At 38.5% G+C, this 25,814-nt stretch overlaps 2 protein-coding genes and 1 long non-coding RNA gene across 3 annotated transcripts; 2 read left to right on the top strand and 1 right to left on the bottom strand.

Moving 5' to 3' along the window:
* Positions 1–3,454: 3,454 nt before the first annotated feature.
* LOC120441097 lies at positions 3,455–4,454 on the top strand. Its single transcript, XR_005613765.1, has 3 exons — positions 3,455–3,487; positions 4,211–4,317; positions 4,422–4,454. It is a non-coding gene; the product is annotated as an uncharacterized LOC120441097 (long non-coding RNA).
* A 108-nt stretch (positions 4,455–4,562) lies between these two features.
* On the top strand, positions 4,563–19,692 carry LOC116318308 (cadherin-related family member 5). The gene is made up of 15 exons (XM_031737277.2): positions 4,563–4,634; positions 13,696–13,752; positions 13,840–13,932; positions 14,049–14,135; positions 14,225–14,335; positions 14,547–14,717; positions 15,092–15,182; positions 15,262–15,368; positions 15,472–15,672; positions 15,763–15,894; positions 16,291–16,369; positions 16,466–16,656; positions 16,756–16,776; positions 17,391–18,315; positions 18,415–19,692. The coding sequence occupies exons 1-15, from the start codon at positions 4,563–4,565 to the stop codon at positions 18,456–18,458; spliced, it is 2,382 nt and encodes a 793-aa protein (XP_031593137.2). The 3' UTR covers positions 18,459–19,692.
* Positions 19,693–21,100: 1,408 nt separating this feature from the next.
* On the bottom strand, positions 21,101–25,487 carry calub (calumenin b). Its single transcript, XM_031737261.2, has 7 exons — positions 25,380–25,487; positions 24,029–24,271; positions 23,623–23,816; positions 23,350–23,516; positions 23,178–23,238; positions 22,813–23,012; positions 21,101–22,425 (listed from the first exon to the last, which is right to left on the bottom strand). Exons 2-7 carry the CDS (start codon positions 24,247–24,249, stop codon positions 22,321–22,323), a joined length of 948 nt encoding a protein of 315 aa, XP_031593121.1. The 5' UTR covers positions 24,250–24,271; positions 25,380–25,487; the 3' UTR covers positions 21,101–22,320.
* Between the last annotated feature and the right edge of the window lie 327 nt (positions 25,488–25,814).

Genomic DNA, 25,814 nt, shown 5'->3' with positions numbered 1-25,814 from the left:
TTAGCTGCACTACCTGAGCCACTTGTGTGGGTTGAAGACTCCATCTCATGCAAAAAGAGAGAGTTATCTTTGTTTCACATGAGTGTTCTTTGTGAAAAAGTTCAAAATATTTGGTAATTTAATTTGAAAAGTTAATCATTTTAATCTAATCTACAGGGAGTGCAGAATTATTAGGCAAGTTGTATATTTGAGGAATAATTTTATTATTGAACAACAACCATGTTCTCAATGAACCCAAAAACTCATTAATATCAAAGCTGAATGTTTTTGGAAGTAGTTTTCAGTTTGTTTTAGTTTTAGCTATTTTAGGGGATATCTGTGTGTGCAGGTGACTATTACTGTGCATAATTATTAGGCAACTTAACAAAAGACAAATATATACCCATTTCAATTATTTATTTTTACCAGTGAAACCAATATAACATCTCCACATTCACAAATATACATTTCTGACATTCAAAACAAAACAAAAACAAATCAGCGACCAATATAGCCACCTTTCTTTGCAAGGACACTCAAAAGCCTGCCATCCATGGATTCTGTCAGTGTTTTGATCTGTTCACCATCAACATTAGTGCAGCAGCAACCACAGCCTCCCAGACACTGTTCAGAGAGGTGTACTGTTTTCCTCCTTGTAAATCTCACATTTGATGATGGACCACAGGTTCTCAATGGGGTTCAGATCAGGTGAACAAGGAGGCCATGTCATTAGTTTTTCTTCTTTTATACCCTTTCTTGCCAGCCACGCTGTGGGAGTACTTGGACGCGTGTGATGGAGCATTGTCCTGCATGAAAATCATGTTTTTCTTGAAGGATGCAGACTTCTTCCTGTACCACTGCTTGAAGAAGGTGTCTTCCAGAAACTGGCAGTAGGACTGGGAGTTGAGCTTGACTCATCCTCAACCCGAAAAAGGCCCCACAAGCTCATCTTTGATGATACCAGCCCAAACCAGTACTCCACCTCCACCTTGCTGGCGTCTGAGTCGGACTGGAGCTCTCTGCCCTTTACCAATCCAGCCACGGGCCCATCCATCTGGCCCATCAAGACTCACTCTCATTTCATCAGTCCATAAAACCTTAGAAAAATCAGTCTTGAGATATTTCTTGGCCCAGTCTTGACGTTTCAGCTTGTGTGTCTTGTTCAGTGGTGGTCGTCTTTCAGCCTTTCTTACCTTGGCCATGTCTCTGAGTATTGCACACCTTGTGCTTTTGGGCACTCCAGTGATGTTGCAGCTCTGAAATATGGCCAAACTGGTGGCAAGTGGCATCTTGGCAGCTGCACGCTTGACTTTTCTTAGTTCATGGGCAGTTATTTTGCGCCTTGGTTTTTCCACACGCTTCTTGCCACCCTGTTGACTATTTTGAATGAAACGCTTGATTGTTCGATGATCACACTTCAGAAGCTTTGCAATTTTAAGACTGCTGCATCCCTCTGCAAGATATCTCACTATTTTTGACTTTTCTGAGCCTGTCAAGTCCTTCTTTTGACCCATTTTGCCAAAGGAAAGGAAGTTGCCTAATAATTATGCACACCTGATATAGGGTGTTGATGTCATTAGACCACACCCCTTCTCATTACAGAGATGCACATCACCTAATATGCTTAATTGGTAGTAGGCTTTCGAGCCTATACAGCTTGGAGTACGACAACATGCATGAAGAGGATGATGTGGACAAAATACTCATTTGCCTAATAATTCTGCACTCCCTGTATATTCAATAATCATGAAGTTAAATATTAAAAGCAATAAATGATGTAGAAGTAAAGTAAGTGCTCCATCTCTGTTTTTTCCAGAGGCTCGTGTTGTTCAGTTTGTCGCAGATGAACTTAAAACCACTGCATCCATAGAAACCACCAGAGGTTTATAACTCCTGACCAACCCTGCTATGCCTGCACTTCTCTGGTTAAGAGTGTTTCTGCTCATAAACACACTGCACAGGATTTTTCATGTTCTGCTCAGCGCATCACTGTTCAGTGTGAACGACAACCTTTGCCCCACTTAACTGCAGGGGCTCACACACCACAGTTCTTCTGAAAATCATGTCTTTATGCTTTTGAGATTCAGTTGGCAATTTTTTAGTCAGGTGTTCCTGCTCTGAAACTCTGACCTGCTGCTTGTCCACTTTGCCTTGGCATGAGTTGTCTTTTTATTTATTTACCTCTATAAAGTTCTTTGTGTCAAAAACACAATAAAATAAACTTACTTACTTATAATTTTACTATTAAAAGAATCTACAGCAACATAATTGGACGATTATAAATAGTTTATTCTTCGCTTAATCACAGCAAGTACTTAAGTCTATTACAAGAAAAATACACTCATTCTGAAAAGAAGCAAATGTTCATGGCTTTCAAGGCTGAAAGACTTCAACCAACTCTTTGACTTGCCTCCCGTATTTTAACCACTTCTCTGCTGACATCCAGTGGCCATATTCAGTCATGGCTGAAGAGATAAACACAATATAACCTTTTTTGATCCAGTTTAAGTCTTTTGTTGATATTAAAACACACACAACACAAGTTATAAAAACACACTAATACCATTGAAAGCTTCTAGGAACATTTATATGATTTATATGATGTCAAATGATTAAAATTATTGTTATATAGTGATATATAGTGCACATAAGATACAGATTAAACAGTCTTTTTCCATCCCTCTAAGGCTGTCACCAAAAACATTTCACATCCCAAAAGGTACACACTCCTTAATTTTATTGTTTAGGGGGTTCTGGGATTTTGTTTGTTTGTTTGTTTATTTGCATGGGTGTGCTGATACAAGTGTTAAAGACGTGGGTTAATCTTCAGAAGACGAACAGCTAATCCCTTGTCAGGGTCTATTAGTTGTCACACATTAATTGCTAATTGAACAAATCCTGCAGGGACGAGCTGTATTGCAAAAGAAAATGTTCAGAATCTTTTAAAAAATTCTAAACTATCTCACAGCCTGAAATTGACACACCTACATATGACCATCCTGGACCTAATGTCCTAAACAAAATGATGTTCTTGTTATGCTCTGTAATACAGGAACAAACTGACAGTTGAGTTTACCAGACACAATGTCTATAGAGGTGAAGAGAGTCTCAGCCTCAGAGTATCATACAAATCTCTTGAATTCACTTGTGACCCCAGTCGCCGACCTCATTGTCAGGTTCCTGTCATCTCTAATCTCTTTGGAGTTTTCCTCTTTGGCCAGATAAGCCACACCCTCAGCCTTTAGCCTCTGAGCTGGCATTTATCCCCGGACACACATAAGCTGCTGTCTGCTTTTTAATGTATGTGGGGAGGGCGGTGTCAATGTGTGTGTATGTGTGTGTTTTACCTGTTGCTGTCACTTTTTTTTATTTCTGAAAGCCTCAGTTTGTCTTTCTGAATCATGTTTGGTGGATTTGGGGGTTTTGAGACTCAGACATGCCACGTCCATCAGAAGTCAGGAGGATATGCAGACTGACCCACTAGCTGCAGAGGATTTGACAACAACAGGTCAGTCAGCCGAAGTTTAGCAAACAGTGTTGATAGCTGATCAGTCTTGATCTATAAGACAAACTCTGTTCAGATGAGTGTGTAAAGGCAGGCTTCTGTGTGTTTATTTTACTTCATATAAGCGGTAAAGTTGTTATTTCAGTGGGATGTGCTCACAGATCCAAACAGTTACTCAAGAGCATCGCAGACCCACAGTCAAAATATTTGGTGGTATAGTAAACAAGGTCAAACATCTAAACTTACATTTGTAAGGCAGAGATGCTGCTAAAGAATCAAGCTATTCCTTAAGTCTGATAGAAAATTGGGAGTTGTTAGTATTTCTGATATATGACAATGTAATGAGAACACTGAAGAATAGTAAAAATGCATTCTTTAGAAAACCCCTGATACAAGAGGCATGTGAGTATTACCAGCACTGACAGAGTAGAGTTAAGATTACACGTCTGCAGATGAACTGGGAATAAAAGTAAGGAAAGCATGTTAGAGAATCATGGAGCTAAGAGTAATAGTAGGTAATTATTATTACTAGTCCGCTCTTTCTGATTGAAGAAACCACAATTGAAAACCAATTTAATAAACTTAAATGGGATTTATAGTAGAGTGTATTTGTGTTTGGGTATCATGTCACACTCTTAATTTAAAGAGAATAACTGAATGTGAAACACTAATAACAATGACTATGTTTAGTTAATTGTTTTTTGCTCGTTCTCTGCCTTGACTCAGGCAGAACTGGCTCCTGAGACCTAACCCAGGAATGGCCCTCACTGGACCAACTGCCAGGGCTCCAGTCTGCTCGCTGCTGGTTCTCTTGTATCTTCGTACAGTCACAGGTGCAACCACCTCACAGTCAAGCCAAAAGCTTAAATTACAGGTCACACTTAATGAAGCTTTAACCCCGTCTATGTGTTTAAGTGTGTGTTTGCGTTTGGTACAGGAATGTCAGGCTGGGGTGGATGTTTGGACGGCCAGAATGTATCTGCAGCAATCAAAGAAAACACAGTTTGGGGAGAGATTGTTGCTGAGTTAATGGCTGACACCACAATGGAGGGAGTGCAGTGGAGCCTGAAAGGAAAGGATGCACATTGGTTTTCTTGGATGGAAGCAACATCCGCTCAACACGCCAGCTGACCGGGTGCTTGACAGAGAGGTAATGGCACTGATAACTGAGCTGTCTACAAGGCAGAAATATGTAGATGTGTAAATTACTTTTTGTTTTGTTGTAGAAGCTCCAAACACAATTTCATTGTTCTTGACAATGACAATAAATACTTGAATTGAATTGTAGTAGCCTTGAGCGACGCTAAGGAGACTGTATTTGGAACAAACACATGTTGAACCTCACTATCTCCTTCTGGCCCAAACCCAACCTCTCTTACTGTCATCCTCTTACATCATGGCAACTGTTAATGGGTCAACTAGATTATCTCCCTCTCTCTCAACCCAAGAAAGTCTTTCAATGTGCTGATCACTCATTTAAAAAGAAAAAATGAGATAAATTACTTCAGAAGAAAGAAGCTATAATATTTATAATACATATAACACCAACAATTCTGAATTTAATAAACATAAGGAAATGGGTTGATGTGTGAACAAATGACATGATAGCATCACACAGTTGCTGCAGATTTGTTGATTGTACATGTATGATATGAATCTCCTGTTACACTAAATCCCAAAGGTTCTGTGTTGGATAGAGATCTGTTAGCTGTGGAGGCCATTTGAGTGCAGTGAATGCACTTTCATATTCAGAAAACTAATTTGAGATGATTTTAGCTTTGTGATATAGTGCATTATCCTGCTGGAATCAGCCAACAAAAATAGGTACACTGTAAAATAGAACTTGTTGTTTCAACTTAAAAATATCAGGTACAGGGCTGCCTTAAAATTTTAAGTTAAGTCAAGAAATAGAGTTTGTTCTTATAACACAACCAATTGTTATCTTAATGAAAAATCACATGTTGTCTAAACTTTCGTCTTAGTTTAGTTGACTGAGATTTGTTAGTCAGTTCAACTCCTTTAATTGTCATTTTTACTTGGGAAAACTCTTTCAGCTAAATTAAAATAATCTATTGTTTAAACTCTTGTCCTAGTTCAGTTGACTTGGGTTTTTTAGTTAATTCAACTACTTTAGTAGTTCTTTTAACTTAGGAATCTATTTTAGCTTAACTAACATAACCTGTTAGCTAAGTTGATTTAAGTTTATTAATTAACTGAGCTCCTTAAGGTAGCTGGTGAACTTGTAAATCAGTTTCATTTTAATTATCAGAGTTGATTGACTGGATGTAAAGAAAATGTGTATTAAACATCTTAAGTTTTGTTTTGTTTTTTTAGCTTTCTAACATCCATTTCAGCAAAACTACCTGTTAGGTTTATCTTAGATCTCAGGTTTAAATATCTACATTCCTTTAAATTAATTTTCTGTTGTTTACAGAAAAAATAAAACCCACAGATTCCATTAAAGTCTATCTGATCATTTCATACAGAGTTTGTTTTAAGAACATGACAAGACATTTACTCATGAGCACCCAACATTCACCATTTATTGTGCCATCTTAGTCATCTGAGAAACAGAAAAATCAGTGACGTAGCTCATCAGGCTCACAATCCATCAAAACTCAAAGGCTGCTCCTGTGAAACAATAAATTTGAACTTGGTCTTGAGCCCAGTTTGGGTGAAGATTAAATTCTGACCAATACTCTAGGAGCAGTAGTGATTCTTGTGAAGTAACAACATAAAGTCTGCATTAATGTAATGTATCAACAGGACAATTGCTATTTTAGAAAAGTTATTCTTTACATTTGCAAAATTTTTAAACTTCATTGTGCTCAGTCACACCTGTTAGCATAAAACTTGAAATATTAAAATAGTACCAAACCTTTGATAAGTGACAGTAAAGATCAGTTTATAACAACTAAGATATCAAACTCTTGTATTTGTCTTCGTTTACAATTGCAACAAATTCCACAGAACCAATATCTCTGAAAATGAGTGCATGCTTCTGAAACATTTGATAATATGAATATTTCAGAAACATCAGTTTGAGTCTGCTCAATTGCAAAACAAAGGAAAAACTACTGACTTGCATGAGATAAGCATCTGCAAAGTCCACCATTATATTGTTGTTCACATAAGTTTCTTAAACCATGAACAAATGAGTAATTGTCTAATCTGGAATGTAAAGTGTAGTCATTTAGTGACATACAAAAGTGAGAATGAGAACTTGCAAGAATAAAAAAACAAACAGTAAAATAAAAACTGTCCTTAACATTGAGGCAACTGTATGCTGTGAGCATACAATTACAGTTCTGCATGGCTTTCTGCAAGAGTCTGTTTCTTAGACCATGCACTAGTGAGATGCACTGCCTTCCACCAATGTTCATTAGGATTTTCTGAATGACTTCAAAGATGTCCTTAAGTTCCTTTGGATAGTCTATGTTGAGGGCAAAAAGAAGGCCCATCAGCATGGAAATGGCACTTGAGACATTCCTCAGATTAGACAGGATTACTGCCGCCTCAAGGACAACCAACACATCGATGATGTCTTCTTCTTTCACCATCGCAATGCCAACTTTCATCCTCTTAGAAAACGTGTCTTCAATACCTGTTGGCTATAAAAGGGTTCAAAGACAAAAAAAAAAAAAATAATTACACAATTACAATTACACAATATCCCTTGTGCTTAACAATTCATGTCTTTCCAAAGAAGAGCCATACTGATGCTTTGGATGATGGTGATTGGCTTTGGGTAACACTTATTAGTTGTTAAAGTTTTTCAGAATGAGATATGCACCCCATGTTACAAATCCATTTCTTGCTTTAAACAAAGACCATGTTCATAAATAACTGAGCATGTCTTCAATTGCAGAATTCAAACAAAATTTTCAATTTAAATGGTAAATGGCCTGTATTTGTATAGCGCTTTACTAGTCCCCTAAGGACTCAAAGTGCTATACACATTCAGTCATTCACACACATGGGTGGATGACTGAATCGTGACTCAAGAGTTGACAGTTCGTCTTATAATCGGAAGGTTGCCGGTTCGAGCCCCGGCTCTGACAGTTTCAGTCGTTGTGTCCTTGGGCAAGACACTTCACCTGTTGCCTACTGGTGGTGGTCAGAGGGCCCGGTGGTGCCAGTGTCCGCAGCCTCGCCTCTGTCAGTGCGCCCCAGGGCGGCTGTGGCTACAATGTAGCTTGCCATCACCAGTGTGTGAATTTAAATCTACTTATGCTAAATATTGGCTGTGCTCTAAACCAAATCTGGCTGAGAATACATGAAATGTGCAAACTGCAGCTACACTACAGGATCAGATTATGGCTCCATAGACAATGCTTCTTTAATCAGTTTATTGATTAAAGTTTATTTTTCCCCCTATATTAACAGCATGAAAAAAGAGCATATAGACATGGCTGAACAGGTTGCATAATTGGCACTGAATATTAACATCCACCTTTACCCAGCTGCCCAATGACTCTCGGCCAGTAACCTTTAATTGCTTACCCAGTCTACACTAGAGATGGACCGATCCGATATTACGTATCGGTATCGGTCCGATACTGACCTAAATTACTGGATCGGATATCGGCGAAAAATAAAAAATGTAATCCGATCCATTAAATATCAAAAAAGCACCTCAAAAAACTTGCGACACGGCGTAACTCGGCTGATAACCGTAGCACGTCGGAGCAGTGTGCGTCAGGTGATAGAGCGGCTGTGTGTATTTGTAGCCTCGCTACCAAACCAGCATTTCATCTCCGAGGAAGTTATCCCAGAGAGAAGTAAAGCAAGTGTGTAAGTTCATCTCTGAATGTTTGTAAAGCATTCCCATGTTAAGCTTAACAACCGATATATGGAGCGACTGCCTCTTCTCCCTCACCTTCCTGCAGCTACTTCAATCGTGAAACTGATTAATGATCAGCTGATCGGCTTTTCTGTCGGGAGTCCGTCTCTCTTCTTTGTTTTTGGCCCACTTTGCACCAGAAAGAGGAAACTAGCGGCTGAACAACAGCAGCACGTTTAACCTTGATAAGCTGTTGTTAGAATGTATTTAATATTACTTTCTACACCAGGATCCTTTTCTACGTAGCTGAGGCTGGTAACTGTGCAGGGGCGGATCTAGCAAAGTTTAGCCAGGGGGGCCGATAGGGCATGAACAGGGAAAAGGGGGCACAAAGACATACTTCACTTTCTTATTCTCATTTAAAATACGTAGCTTTTAATAAATTATTATCTGAATCTTACACCCAAAGTTTTAATCTGATGTAAAATGTATAGAAGTCCATTACTATATATAGTAACTGTTAAGTCTAATATACCCTAGTAAGCTATAGTACTTTTTCCTTTGGGAAGGTACCATCTGTGAATTCTGCAATTCTGTTGAAGAAAGATGTTGAATCTATTTAATTATTCTTGAAAAATAATTTGTTTCTGTGCATTTTTTTCACCCTGCATCAAATTAAAGTTGATTACATCGATTAAGCATCATGAGGTGGAGGGTGGGGGTGGTTCCCTTTTTTTTTTTTTTTTGTTGGGAGTTTGCAACCCTATTAGTTAGGTTGCTTAAAATTTCTGCTAAGTACTCTTTAAAATACCAGAATAGGGAGGATGGAGTAGGTTTAAGTTAGGTTTTAAGTTAGGTAAGGTTTATTAGATTGATCAGTGTTGCTGAACTATGAAATATTTTGGGTGCAATGTATTTTTTTACACACAGGTGTAACAGAATAGCTTTAGTGTTGTTGTTTATTTAAACTTGAGTATGAACTTATACAAAATGCAGCAAGATATTAAAAAAAAAAAAAACAGTTTTATTGATTAAAAACAATATCGGATTCATATCGGTATCGGCAGATATCCAAATTTATGATATCGGTATCGGTATCGGACATAAAAAAGTGGTATCGTGCCATCTCTAGTCTACACAGTCTCTTTTCCAGGGTCCAGGACATTTCACCAAAGTATTGCCCCCCACAGCTGTAGCAGCCACTGCAGCCCCTTAAATATCCTAATATCTCTGCCATTACAATATACAATGTGAGAAATCAAACGTAAAGCTGAAGTGAACAGTACACCAGCGAAATGTCAAAGACCCTGGTGAAGACATGAATAAACACAAGACACTAATAATATCAATGCTAGCTTGCCAGTTAGTTTCTCTGAAACCCAGACCAACTCCAGTGTCAAAGATCTTGTAATAATACATTTGGTGAGGAAAAAGTACATGTTATCATGTGGCATCTATTGTTTCATAGATGCCACATGTTTCATTTAAAATCCACTGTGGTGCTGTCATTATTAAATTTACTAAAAGAAACAATGCTAACCTTCACAGTCTTGAAAGTGTGTGAGGGATCTTCCTTTAGAAAATGAGGTCCTCTGTCCTCTTCCTTTGTGTAGGGCTCTGGTCAAAGAAGTCAAAAACAAAACCAAAACATTTTTTAAACAGTGTTTATAAAGCATGTAGACAGCTCCAAATTCACAGCTTTTTGATGCATAATTCCATCAATATATGATTATCATTGGAGATTTTGAATCAGGCTTATCAGGACATTCAAGTAGAATATGATATCCAACCTACCACCAATATACATAGATTCTGTAAAAGTTACCACACTAAATGTCCAGTTGTGAAATATGATGACAGACTTTACTTATCAGCTTTCTTTCAATGAGTTCATCAGTTGAACTGGATAACCTAAAACTTAAACAAAGGATTAGATTTCGCAGTTGAACACTTACATCATCACCGAAGCATCTTATGAGCCTAGTTAGCCCTCCTATGCCGCTCTTGATTTTGTACAGCTCCACGAACCTCTCCATAATGGTCAAGCACAGCAAAAGGAACCCTTTCAGGTCAACAGATGTAAGACGGGCAAATTCTGCTTCAACCTGAGCAATAGAAGAAGAGGGTGGAGAGTACAGGCAGAATAAAAAAAAGATTCTTTGAGACCCAAATTTAAGCAAACAGTCATCTGAGGCCCATTAGAGAAAACACAAACACACAAAAGCAAACAAACAAAAAGATGCACTTTACCTGCCGCTCAGCTTAACAAGGAAGTTCAGAGAACAATAAGCTCTGTCTCGAAATCTTTTAAAGTAGAATGATTGTGAAAATGACTTATGTGATGTAAAACTTTAGTAAACGTGCAATTAAAAGAACACTGAGTAAAAGGACAAGTAACAATTTCCTTATTCCTCAGATGTTTACCTTGATGAGCAATACTGTTTTAGTCCAACTGCCTCATTAAAGTTACACAACAGGCTTTTTACATTAAAGCCAGCAAGTCCATTACATACTCCTTTTAGATCTGAAATACTGTGCAGATTCTGTGTATATGTAGTGGACAGCAATTTACCCAAAAGAGCGCAAAGTTTGCAAGTCCACCTCATTTAAATGACAAAGACAGATGTGATCATCTAGACCTGTGAAGATAAATTAATGACAAACTTGCAGTTATGGATGTTATTACAACCACAAGAACCTAAACAGTCTGCTCCATTGCTTTTGTTAATGAATCATTTGTTGGTAACACGTCTGAATATTTAGTTTATGCCACCTGCATGTGATCATCAATAGTGTCATATTACTTCTTAAGAAGTACCCTGACACTACAATCTTTATATCATTTGTTCTACAGAGCTATTAAGTTACAATATAATCTGTGGTGTTTCCAGTATGACAAATGCACAAATTGTAACTTACCATTTGACTCCACTGACAAAAATAAATCCCCAGCATCAAGTTTGGCTTCACAGACCTAAAATAAGTAAAATAAAATATATGTTATAATTATATTGTTTTCGCCATTTATTCATGTTTGCTAATTTTCTGACATATAAACAATGTTAGTTTTGTTACAATACAGAGAATGCAGTTTAATTAAAGGTAAATTATGCAAAAAAAAAAAAAAAAAAAAAAAAACTTCTGCAGTATACCATGCCAAAATCAGTGTCTCTGATGCCAATTATTTTATCACTACAGCTCTTTTAGTATGGAAACTCACACAACCTAGTCATACTAGTCACAAGAGTTCAAAAATAAGTCAAAATAGTGAGCTGTTGTTAAGCATAAAGCATTTCAGGGTAACAAATAACTGCACAATAGAATTAAAGCAAAAAAATAAACACACTGGAGGACTATCTGATAAAACTAATATAATGCTGGTTTGTAGACCATATTTTGTCTCAGTCCTCAGTGCACTCTTGCAGCTTAGCATGCAGCAGTTAATAACAACTTAAGTGATTACATAGGGGTAAACAGATGACAACAAGAATCGAGTCCTGCCAAAAGTTCTTTTTGAACCCAGCCAGTTATTGGAAATATTGCCAAAATGAACTTCCACCAAAATACAACAGCCTGTGAACTTGAAAGAAATTTACAAGTACAGAGACAATATGAAATAAGCTTTATTAATTAGCTGAGTTAGCTTGCTAATATCGCAACAGTGGTTGAGTGCACAATCTTAAAGCTAGCGGCACAATACTTGTGATTTGGTCAGTGCCACATTAAACCCATAAAAAAGGCCATGTGTCAGTTTATTAGGTCAAGTTTGGTCATGACACACAAGCTGGACCTTGTCGGCTAAAGTTACATTAGCTAAAGCAAACATTTCGGTAAAAGAGAAAACACACATCATGCCATAAATTCAAAACATGTTCCAACTTTTGTAGCTCTCTTTCCTTATAGTTATAACCAATGTTACTCACCTTGAAAGCATATTCCAAAGAAGACGATTAGAAAACGTCCAAGTAAAGTGAGCATGTCGTTAACCGCCAATTCCCCATGATGCACCTCGGTAGCAGTCACGTGAGGCAGTTTTGAATCCTGCTGTGCTCAACTTACCCACATTGTCAAGTTCACATAAGTTGCTGATTTAGCTGGACATGAGTTTTCAAGTTAGCTTTTTTGGTGTAATTGGGACGTTTTAACTTGAAATTCTATGTTATAACAACAACTTCAGTCATCTATCGTCAAACTGATATAGAATAATATGTTGAAATAACAAACATCTAGAATTACATTTTACAGTGTATGCTGTCGTCATAAAGGGATGGACATGGTCAGCAACAATACTCAGGTAGACTGTGACATTTAAACAATGATCTGTTGATACCGAGAAGCCGATTTTATGCCAAGAAAATATCCCCCACACCATCACATCACCATCATTAGCATAAATTAATGGATCCATGGTTTCATGTTGTTTTATATCAAATTCTGAATGTCACAGCAGAAATTGATACTCATCAGATCAGACAACGTTTTTCCAATCCTGTGTTGTCCAATTTGTTAAAACTGTGCAAACTGTAGTCTCAGCTGACAGAAATAGGATTCAGTGTCTTCTGCTGCTGTAACCATCTGCTTCAAAATCCAGCGTGGTCTGCTCGTCTACCTTAGTTACAAAGAGTACTTGTTTGAGTTACTATTGCTTTCCTATAGCTCGATGCAGTCTGCCCATCCTCCTGTGACCTCTGGCATTAATAAGGTATTTTATTTTCTTCTTTTTTATTGTTGACACCAGACCAGCCCATCTGGCATGGACAACCATGCTGTGTTCAAAATGAATTAAATCACCTTTCTTCCCCATTCTGATGTGGTTGGCTGATTAGTTTGTATTTACAGGCAGTACCTAACAAAGTGGTTAATGCATAAATCTCCACATATCTATGTGTTTATTTTAAATATGTAACTGCTGCAGTGAAAGAAATGTTATAGCATTAAGTTATCCAAATGCAAGTCAAATCTAAGTTTCAGCAGGCACAACAAATAAAAATTATATAAATCATGATAGAATGGAAAGACTCTTTACATATTTATTAATCAACTCAAAAACTCAACACAAATCAGCTCAAAAAACTATGATTACAAAAAGTCTATTCTTTTAAATTAATTTAAAATACCTTTATAAAAAATTAATGTTTCATGTTAGTAGACAGGTATCGAGTGCTCACATGACTCCTATGTCCCGTTTACTAAATAGAAATGGCCTAAATTAAGATTTGAAAAATAACCCTGAATATCAACTACTACTAACCAGGCCCAACCCTGCTTAGCTTCTCTATGAGTGCCTTTGATGGACTCTGGTTACAAAGTTTCTGATTTGGGAAGGGACTCCATTTGAAATGTGTGATTTTGACAGCTGTGTTTAACAATGTTATCATATCACTGAATGAAAAGCTCTGCCTGATGCCTCTTGTTTTGCATCTTTTAGGCACTGGGACCCATCCTAATAGCTGAACTGACATGTCATGAGGACGGCATCCTTCTGGTACACTTTCTCCCATCATTTTACTCATAATTCCTCTTTGTATCATTCCAAGCTGAATATATGTGTGTCTTTTTGCTGTTATTGTAGAGTGTTTACAGCGTCCTGGTGAAGATTCTTAATGAGAATGATAATTCACCTGTGTTTGCAGAAAACACAGTCCAGACTCTTATTATCAGTGAGGTATAGCACTTTCAAAAATACACGCACACAAATCTCTGCATGTGTATATTACAATAAAAAATTCCACTGCTGCTGCCTCAAGTGCTTCTCTGCCTGTCTGTCTGTGTGTTTTCAAGCTGACTGCAGTGAATACTGTGGTATTTACTGTCCAGGCCACAGATGCCGATAATGACAACATCATTTACTCAATTGACCAGGCATCCGTAAGTTGTATTTTTCTACCTTTTAAATAAAAATTGGAAACATAAACAAACAATTTATCATTGTTTATGTATTTGCGTGTATTCCACAGCCTGATGCAGAATATTTCAAAATTGATCGACCGAACAGTGGAGAGGTGGTTCTGTCCAAGCCTCTAGACTATGAGACCAAAACTGTGCTTACTGTCACCATCTATGCCTCAGTATGTACATTTATTTAATTTATATTTCTTTAATTCTAATCACATGAGCAATTGTGCAAATATATACATATGTTACTAGATTGTTTTTAATACAAAAAATACGATCAAGATTTGATTCACTGGTTCTCCTGATTGTAAGACTGTAAGAAAAGCTTCACTGTATTTCATGCTTCATGACCAGTGTAATATATTTGGCTTGTCTTTATTTCAGGAAATGAACACTGCTGAGCACTACAATATCAGCACCAGTATCACCATCACTGTCCAAGATGGAGATGACCAATACCCACAGTTCCTGCCCTGCACGTGGCTTTTCCAGGAGGAGGCTAATCAAATCTGCACCAGCCCTGTGTACACGGTCAACGTCACTGAGGGGGAAGAGGTCAGGTGCTAAACCCTCCCTCACAGATGGCACACACATGTCATCAGAGCAGTGCGTGGCTATCAGTCGCTCAGAGCTTGGTAAACTTAAAGCTGACAAAGTCCAAAATGTTAGTTTTAGCAGATCAATACACCCAAGATAATGCTCTGAGCTTTATTTTCTTTAAAAACAAAACAAAACAAAGGAAATTAAATTTAAAAAACGCTTCTATGTAATGCTGAATTTCCTTTATTTTTTATTTAGATTCTATCAAAATTTTTAATGTTATCTGGCATTTTTGTAATTCCCTGTCACAGTTCAAACCACACTCAGATTCAGTGGCTGGGTTACTATTTTATTGAAGCTGATTTGAACAAATATGTATAATATTGCAGGACATTTTGTTGGACTTTTCTCCTGGTCCCATTCATGCAGTGGATGGAGACAGCGGACTCAACTCTTCACTGAGTTACGCCATCCTGTCAGGTAATATAACCAGCAACACAAATCAGGATTTAAAAATGTTCTGTGTTTGTATCTGTAACTGGGTTTTTCTTGGTTGCAGGAGATGATGATGAACATTTCACGATGGACAGGCTGACAGGTGAGATGAGGCTCACTCAAGGGGTGAGAGACAGGCTCATAACTCCACTGCTGCGTCTTCAGGTCATGGTAAGGCTCAAACACACTGTAAGTGGCAGCTTTAAAATATATGATGTCTCCTTTAGTACCAATCTCATTACTGTGGCTTTTTGTCTCTATGTCATTCACCCAGGCATATCAGGATAATGACCCCAGGAAGTATTCTGTTGCTACAGTGTTGGTCCGAGTTCTGGCAGCGAACCAGTTTTCTCCAGAGTTTGACAAGGCTGAATATCGTGGCTTTGTAGTGGCAGGAAGAAGTCCAGCCTCTCTGGTCGATACTTACGGCAGCAAAGCACTAGTGCTACATGTACACGACCAAGATTTTAACCAAGTATGCACTGTGACACGCACAGATACAACCATGCTGCTGATGGTCAGTGCAGTCTGTAATGGGTCACCTTTTTTCTCCAAAAACTGACAGGGTTTCAATCCCATGATCTACTTCACCTTCAATCCCACATCCAATCACACAGACATCTATCAAGTCACACAGGAGGGTCTCCTGATAGCCAAGACCAGCGAACTCAAACCAGAACAGGAATATGTTCTGGAGGTGAGCCTCGAAACTGTACAAGCTACAAACCTTACATTGTGTTACATTTAGCACTTTTTAAACAACTGTTTGAATTGAATCACACATTACAGACAATTTAAATAAAGTAGCATAAAATAGTTCATATATTTTCAATAACATTGTCTTTGTATACTAAAATTGTAGAAACACAGTAAGAACCAGTGGGGGGAAACGTAACCAATATGTAACAATGTAAAATCGATTGGCTAAAATATTACAACCAGTGTCTCCCTGTAGTTACTAATAACATAGGCGAGTTTATATTAGGTCTATGTGAATCATGTTTTCTGTGTTCCACTTGCCCTCTGTCTTCCACGAAAATCTCATAAAAGATGCATGTAAATAAGATAATGATGTCATTAAAATACTTTGCAGGTTATGGCTGTAGATCAGGAATCAGGTGATGCCACATTTGCTACCGTAGTTGTGGAGGTGTTACCTGAAGGGCAACCAAGTAAGGTGACCCATCTGCACACTTGTATACACTGCTGATTGCTAATAATCCTGCAGACTAAAACAGGCTCTTTATGTTTTACTTTGTTTGCCTCAGTCCCCTTTGGTCCACTGCGAGGTGATCACGTGATCGGCTGCACAGTGGGTAAAGCGTTGTTTCTGTGCATGGTGTTTTTGACTGCACTCGGATGTGTCATGTCTGTACTGATGTGGCTGAAGAAGAAACAGAAGGGAAAGAGAGGCCCATTGGAGAGAGGCTGTGTAGCACAAGGCAAACACCCCAATGTCGTAAGATAATTTATGACTAAAATATTTACTAAAATTAAAATTAACATTGTTTTATTTGTCTGAATGTGATCCAAAATGTTCTTGCATTTACTCCCACAGAGCTTACGGTGGTTCCAGCTGGTGAGTGGCTTGTTTGTTTGTTTGTTTGTTTGTTTGTTTGTTTGTTTGTTTGTTTGTTTGTTTTGTTTTAGAGTTATCAGTATCCTCACCATAATTTTTTTCCTTTAGTAAAAACTGCTTGTCCTTTTAATGTTATTTTTATAGCATATTTATCTTCTATTCAAAACCAACTAAGAGATTTAATTACAGTTTTACATCTGAACTCTTCTAATTCTGCTAAAAGTAAATGATCAGGTTTTACAAAACTGAATAAATAATACAATTCATGTAAATACAAGATACAACTTCCTCACTAGTTCCAAAATTTCCAACCCCATCTCATGGCCTTCATCTGCAGATTTAACTCAAACTTCCTATTACAGAATAACACACACAAAGGATGTGGTCAAGAAATGTCACATGGACCCTGTTTGTCAAATCTACTATTTCTAATGTCAAAGTTTATACAGTATTTAAATATTCAGAGTACTTTATAAGTCTGTGAGACTCGAGGGCAATCTGCATATTCAAATAATCTTGCTCAGGATGATTTGCTTGCACCGTCTTTGTGTCTCTGTGCAAAAAGTAGCTTTATTCCTCTGTGTGTTGATCTGATGAATGTAATCACCCCTCAGATGAGTCATCATAATACTATGTCACAAATGGAGGAAGTACCCTACAGCAGTGAAGAATATGGAACTTACAATCCTTCCTTCAGCTTTACTGAAAACCCAGGAATCTACACCCAACAAGGATGTACCGCCTGCCAAGAACCCACCCCACCCACAGATACAGCTGTACCTGACACCAGCTCCATCCCTATTGAAACTGTAACCTTCAACAATAATGTTTCTACACCAACCAACATATCTTGCATTTCACCCACTTTTACAGCTCCTGCAAATGTGAGCCCAACAGATAAAACTCAGGGTGCTGCTCCACCCAACGAAACCCCTGGTATCCCACCGGAATTAAACCCGGAGTCTATCGAGGAACAATCTAACATTAGCCCAAGCCCTGAAACCCATGATGCTGATACAACTCCACCTGTAACATGCCCGGATATGCAAACAGGCTCCAATGATGATCTTGTTGACCCAACAACTAGCCCCTCCTCTCAATCCAGTATTCCATTCAGTCGTACCCGAATCGCTTCAGCAGAAATTGACAAACCCTTTCGTAAATCTCGTGTGAAGACGCCCTCATATTCGCCTTTATTGTCCACATCCATCCCCAGGCAGACAAGCACACCCCCACCCACCCCAGAGGATGTCCCTTTAAAAGCCACATTGGTACATATAGAGACCTCTCCCACTGAGACGCCACCAGAAACACCAGAGCGAACGGCGGTAGCTCTGAGCACAGAGGTGTACCAACCCTCTACGTCACTGGATGAAATAGAATCAGAGCGTGGCGACGGGACAGCAGACGGCAACAGTCATCCTGAGGAAAGAAGGGCATCGACAAACTCGGGAAACACCCAAGATGACTGCGGGGTGGGGGAGGATGATGATGGTTTTCTGGGAGATGAAGATGCAGACAAGAACAGTGAGTGTGAGGGTGAGTTAGAGTCAGACGAAGAAGAGCTGCTGAGAGTGATGGCTCGTTGTAATCCCATTTTTATCACATTTAGTAAGTGATGTCACTATGATATCGCAGGCGCTGAGAGTGACTGGGCGGGCGACAGAAGATGGAGCAGGTAAGACGAAGATGGAGAAACCATGGAGAAAGAAAGAAGCACTAAAGGCTGGCTCTGCTGTTCTGAAGGCATAAATGAAGACTGGGTGTATACACAGCGCACTTGAAGGGCCACGTCAAAAAAGGCCTGCATGCGTTTGCACTAATAAGCTACAACATTAAAACCAAAGTGCAATGTTCTCCTTGGAAATCCTGAGTCCTGTTGCTTTGACGGTGCCACTCACCCAAATAGTTGCATAGCTGCAGATTAAGGAAACCTATCCAGTGAGATGGCACTCCCCAGCAGCAGTGGGCTCCCTAAGCAGAATGATGCTCACAGAGGCTCCCACAAACATGACAAAGAGGCTAAGTTAATGACTTGGACTCTTCACATACTAATCTTACTGAACATCCTTGACGTACCGAAGACCTAGAGTCACTTTTTCTGAATAATGTTTTAGTAACACAAGAGGAACTTCTATGATATTTTGACACATGGTTTTAAAGTTGTGGCTTATTAGTCTATATGTAAAACAACATGTAACGTGTAACATGTAGCATGAAATACACCATGCTGATTCATTCATAACACATACATTAGTCATAGTCGAAATAAGATAATAAGGATACCATGAAAATGCAATACAAATAAAGAACACACTGTTTTAAAACAAATATATGCATAAATTGAGATTTTGTTTTCCAAATATTTCACGCTAACAACAGAACCAAATATACAAGCTTATCCTGAATAACTTGATTGCTTGTGAAATATATTTCAAAAAGGAAAATGTACACAAATCTCAGTGAAACGTGCTGCTAAAATTGCATCCAGACTGAATATGGGGGGTCGGTGGTGTTGCTGTGGGTGTACTATTAACCAGCAAAACACTTGCTTTAATATCAGAGGACTATATAAGCCTTTAACATTTAAATCCACAGGGATAAATGCAGCTGCAGTTTATGAACATGTTGTGGCAAAGAGCACAACACACACTTGATGATGATCGTTTGTCAGTAATCAGAATGTTCAAAGGGATAATCACAGCAAATGTCTGATTTTCTGACCACATTCCAGTCAGTGACGTCTTTTTGCAGCTGTTAAAACCCCAGCAGCTGCCATCACATGACACGAGTACAAAATCTACATTTAAAGTCACAGTACAAAGCACAGCCACATTTGAATGGCCACTTACCCGTGCATTTAAGGTTCCACGGCATTATTATTTATGATGAGAAGAGATTTACACTTATGAATGTAACTTACAACATAAAATTAGTATAAAATATGTGTACATTCATCACGGAACATCAGCTTGAAATCAAGGAGAACAGGGGAGCACATGTTACAACAGGCATGGACACATCTGAAGGTTTAATCTCTCAGTATTTCAAACACGCAGCGCCATCAGTACCCAATCTGTTCATCTACTCTTAAAGGCTCCATTCTGATGGACCTTTTCAGATCTATGTCAACATACACTGCATGTCAGTGGGAAAAAAGCCAAGGAACTTCTGTAGATCCTTATCAAGCCACAGAACAGGAGAAACTATTTCCTGGTAGGAAAATGGCTTCATAAACTGTGATATGGGAAAAAAAGAAAAAAAATTCTACAACCATGGGGACTCTTCCTACAGTTAGCTATACTGAATGCTCTTTTAATTTAATTACAGAAGCTACTCTAGCACAGGAAGCAAGCTTTGAATTTGCCAAACAGTATTTTAAGGACTTGCTTGCTTTTTCTGATTTGACAGGACAAAACTGAACTCATTAGAAAGAACTGCAAACACAGCATCAGCCAAACACTCAAACTGGTTGATGCAATCTCTACAGTGAAAAATGCTGGTGGCAGCCTCGTGCTATTGGGCTATAAAGACAGGTCAGAACTGGCCATAGTTTAACTTTCAGCATGGCGTGGCTAAAGATATGGTTTCAGTTTTTGTCGTTATGGGCCACTGACAGATGGTTATGGACACTAGAAATCTCAAGATACAAAAGGTGAAAGGTTGTGCATACTGATTCTTCCGTTAGTAAGTTTGTCAATGTAGCAGGCCAGCACTCAGTCTTGAGTATTCGGCAGATAAATCCTGTTCTTCTCACATTTTTATACATCAATGCAGGATAAAAAAAAAAAAATCATTTTTCTGTAAAAACTTCAAGGTTGAGGCTCCTAATGAATAGCATCAGGTAAGTGAATGTGAATCTAAAGATCACAAAGACCTCAAAAGAAAAGAGCTGCTGAATAAATTGTTAATATTCATCACACCCTATTCTGAATAGTTTGTGACTTTGCCACATTCATTAAATACTGTGTGCATTCAGCTCAGTTCTGACACTTGCATATAAAAACACCAACATTAGTATTATAGTGAGCTCAGAAGGGGAAATAGATTTGTCTGAAAAAGGTGGAAGGAAGACAACAGCCAACAACAAGCAGGTCAACATTCTAAACTGTGTTTTTCCTTCACTGTTACTACAAGTGCTGATATTTTTCAGCTTCCACTTAATATGATGAAATGTTTTATAAGATTATTTATTAGGAATGTGAAGTTTGTTGAAGACAGTAACTGAGCAATTGGTATGTTTAGCTTTCCAGAGAATAGCTGTTATACAGTGGAAAGCTTCTGACAGCTACATCAACACAAAAGAATAAAGAAGCCAAAACACTCCTTTTTTTTATTTTAATTTTTATTGAGACTTTGTTCTCAATCACAAAAACTGGACCTGATTGTTAGAGTGCTCACTTTGCTGAACAACGTATTTACAGTAAAGTCACTAGTGAAAGGCTGTTGCTGCAGTGAGCTTGTAAAAAAACAAAAAGTCATATATAATACCATAAAAATTATTAACAGTGGTTATAAATGCTAGTAGTGATAGTACAAACATGACAAACATATCTGGGAAAGAAATGCTGAAACATCATTTTTTTCTAAACTAAATTGCTTACAAAACAGGACAAAGATTTTGGTTGCACACAAATTAGTTCAGCTGAATCAAATAAAACTGTAACAATAAAAGAAAAAAAACCCAAGTCATCAAGAATACAAGTAAATATGTACACACGGATTCACATGCACGCACACGCACTCACACTAATGAGGTGATGAGATAGAAGAAAGGAGGCAGCATTGAGGACGAAGCATCCATCAGTCCCTAAATTCATCTGTATTTCTTCAGCTAACACGAAGCACCTCGGTTGGGATGTGCAGATTTTGTTAACGTGGAAGGTTTAGGCCCAGCTTAGCAAACAAAGCCTGGTCCAACTGATGATACTGTATTGCACTCGACCAAATGGTCTTCATTGCCACTGGAATTCAACATATACCTCCTTGTTACAAACAGCTGTTACTCCAGCATCACAATAATATGAATAATTGAAAAACAAAGTACAAGTAAAGTTTAGTTTGAGCCCAATTACAGAGCAACGGTACAAATTCTGCTTTATGTTTCAGTCTAATGCACTACAGAATGACATGCTGTGACAAGCTGCTCTGTAGGCTACAAACTAAAACTCTGTTCCATGAAGCATTTTGCAACAAATCAAGGCTATGCAATGAAAATGTCCTCTCAATGAAAATAATAACTGATTGACAATATTTGTCCTTTACCTGACATGGGCAAAAAAAAGGGTAGTGTATGGAAGCAGAGCAAAGGCCGGCATTATATATCCCAATCTGAGGCATTGCTTAACATGAGCTCACACTGGCCGATGGTGTGCAAGTTACTTAGAATGTTAGTGTGTGTGTGCGCAATGGGACACATTCAAGAAATCAAATAAATTATTGTCTGTGGCGTTCGATTAGGCAAGCTCGTCTTGTTTAAAAAACACTCCACGGCTAAAAGGTGGCACACAAGAAGAGCACACAGTCTTTGGAGGCAGGCGGATTTTAGAACTCATCGTGTCGAGTCAGCGCCTCCCCGAAGTCGGTCGCCTGGCTGCCCACAAACAGGTCATACTTATCCACAATTTCAGCTTTGGTGAGACGGCCATCCTGACAAAAGAAACACAAGAAACCATCTGCTTTAGGCATTTAGGCATGCTTTAGGCCTATATGTCTGAACTAACACAATTGTCTGCCTTTCAAGCTATTTTAAAGGCCTACAATTGAGTTTCGATTACAGATACAGCTAGTATTTTCTGAACACTGGTATGAGCTGATCATGATCTTGCTGAATGGTCTGGTCTGGACTAGTGTTTGGGATCACATTTAACAATTTACTAGGTAAAGTCAAATTTGCTACAACTTGAAAATTTCACAACCAGTGTGGGCATGAGTCCACTTTCACTTTCTCTACCTATACTCATGGTGCAGATAAAAGTAACGTCACAAGGAACAAAATGAAAGAAAGAAGTAATTCTGACATTTTACAGTACTCACTTTGTCTGCATCAGACTCATAGACCAGATGCTTGGCCTCAGCCTCAGCATGGTCATAGTCACTGGGCAGGATCCAGTCTCTTGTTTCCTCCTTGTCCATCTTCCCGTCCTTGTTTTTGTCTCTGAATTCAGTAAATTGCTCCCTCTCAGTCTTCACCCACTCAGGTTCTGAGGTGTCTCCCTCCTGGTTGTACATGTCCCCTATACCACAGACAGGAAGACATTGAGTGATGGAGCAAGTGCTAAAAGTGCAACGTGGCCTATAAAATATAATAAAACTTAATATGTGTGTTGGTTTGCCTCCTCAATCACCAAAAATCTTTTGGTACAAACTAATAATGGTGCTGTCAGGCTGTCAGAACTCACCTATGTACTCATCCAGGTCAATTAAGCCATCGCCATTCTTGTCAATGTCTTCCATGGTTTCCTAAAAAAAAAAAAAAAAAAAAAAAAAAAAAAAAAAAAGTACATAGTGAAAAGATAAGGAAGATATCCAGTTGGTCTCAGTATGTAGCACCTTTGTGAGCGTGTCTCTCACCAGCACTACGATGTCTTTCATGTGGTCATACTCCTCAGGGTGAAGGAAAGCTGTAAACTCCTCTTTGTTAGCTTTCATGTCATTGTCCTGGTCAGCCATTTTGAATCTCCTCTCATCACGAGCCATCATCTGCCTGTAGCTGAAGCCATCTTCAGGGTCGGGATCATCTGCGAGTTAGAAGACACAGCATTTTTCAGTGTGCAAGAGTGGCAAAGTACATTTGTCTATAAAAATAAAGGTAACATATGAAATGAAAACTATCTGCCTGTGTACCCAGAATGTATCCATAAGTGGCATTCTTGTATTCCTCCCAGGACACCACGTTATCCCCGTTGAGGTCATGACTCTTCCACTGTCGATCCACATCATCATAGATCCACCTCTTCTGTGCGTGCTTGATCCACTTCTTCATTTCCTCAACAGTCACGTAACCATCTTTATCCTCATCTATACGCTCAACCAACATACTGGAAAGAAAGAGCAGAAAAATTAGAAAAGGTTCATTTTTTTTCCCCCTAACGTTTTGTCATCTCAGATAAGCATGATCAAAATTCACCACAAGAATTACTTTTTCAACCAATTTTGGGAATCATTTGTATCAACATAATTCCCCAAAGTATTCAGGTAATTACAAACATCCCCAATGACTTTAAAAAAAAGCAGAAGACAGTGTTGTTACCCGAGCCTCTCCTTGCTCTCTTCTGGTGTGAGCTGGTCAAAGGTCTTAGCCTCTTCCTGTCCCAGAAAGGCTTCATGGTCATAGTCAAAGTTCTCCGTATCATCGTGCTCTCGGTTGCTGAGAGGTTCATCGTGGTGCACACGGTCCTTCTTGTCTGTGGGTTTGCTGGTGGCGTAAACCACACAGAGAGCAAAACACATGATGAGTGGCCGCAGCTCCATCCTGTGCACGTACAAGCCCCGTCTAGATCAGGAGTTTGGAGGGGAGAAAAAAAGTCACCAAAAAGCCATTGCCATCCTCCTAAACCCATTTCTTTATCATTGCATGAAAGCATGCAGTCATTACTAATCCTGCCTTTTGATTTCATTCATTCATTGCTGGTTGCCACTGTATGACTCAAAGGGCAGCCAAATACCACAAGTACTGCTAATCTTTCACAGGTTATGCAACCTCTTATTTGTTTTACTGCTGCTTTCTGGAAGCTTATGTCCCACTCATTGTTATTACCATCATCTACTCGACAGTTCCCAGCATATTAACACAGTCATTCCACACAATAAAGTATTAAACTAAAACATGTCAGTGGAGAATATGAAAAAAAATCTCACTGCATTTTAATGGAGGTATATGATGACCACATCATGTTAAACCGACTCATGTGAGTAAATCACCAGTAACGCTACAAACTAAAACATTATTCTCTTGAAAAATGTAATAATTACACGGTTATTGTCTTTTACTGTGCGGCGTAAAGCTTGGTATACTTAATAAACTGGCAATTGAGTACAGATTTCCCCTCAAAACATGCTGCATGATCTTTTGCTCCAAACATCCACAAATTTTAGCTTTTAAGCAAACTTATGAGGTTAACTTTTTAAAAGCTACTTGTTCACATATCTAAAAGACCTTTGCAAGTTTACCTGGCAAAAACAAACCTAATAACGGTTTTACAAAGTTGCCGGATTGCTACCTCATATATTCTAATTTTTGGTAATTTTATCATCCTGTGATCAAAAGAAGCTCACCATTATACTGGCTTTAGCGTGGCAGGTGACATAATCATTTTTGTATCTCGACAATGTAAACCTTGCCTATTTTGTATTAAAGTTAGAAGCAACAGTTTGTGACCGTTATTTCTAAGACCGTTACCATCCATACCAAGGTGAGGCATTAATAGCAGACTGGCTAACCCAGGATACCGCTAGTTTTTCCCCCTATTAGTCTTGCAATTTAAAGCGCTCGATGCAGATAAGTGAGCAGCATCATAACGGACCACTTTATGTCACTGTAGGAGAAATACACTTTGCCATGTTCTTTTAGAGATTTTATCCAATTTATTTTGTGTACTCACCGGTTTCTTCTGCAAAGTTCGTCGCTGTAGCCTTACGTCCGCCCCTCGGAAACACACCCATGCACTTCCTGTGCTGGAACAAAAATCAACCAATCAGGTTACGAGAAGTCGAATGCGATGTCGCTTGTTCATTGGTCCACTTCAAGAGAGCATCGTTGATTGGATTGGCCGAGAACCGCCACGTCCTCAAAGGCGACAAAACACACTTCATTCATAAATGCCACTGTCAAAAAAACTACAAAACCATCACATTTTGCCTAAACATGTCGCTTATTATTTAAATAAATAAATACATTAATTATATATTTTTGTATAGTATTAATGTTGTTACATTTTATTGATTCCCAAGGGGAATTTCATCTGTCAAAGACAGAGGCTACAAAAATGAAGAGAAGCTTGGTTATTACATATTCAGACGCATAAAAGAAGCAGTCA

This window comes from Oreochromis aureus, linkage group 7, assembly GCF_013358895.1.
Source record: "Oreochromis aureus strain Israel breed Guangdong linkage group 7, ZZ_aureus, whole genome shotgun sequence".
In the NCBI taxonomy this organism is placed as follows: Eukaryota; Metazoa; Chordata; class Actinopteri; order Cichliformes; family Cichlidae; genus Oreochromis; species Oreochromis aureus.
The sequence above is the reverse complement of the archived record's forward strand: the minus strand, read 5'-3'. Positions and strand labels throughout refer to the sequence as shown.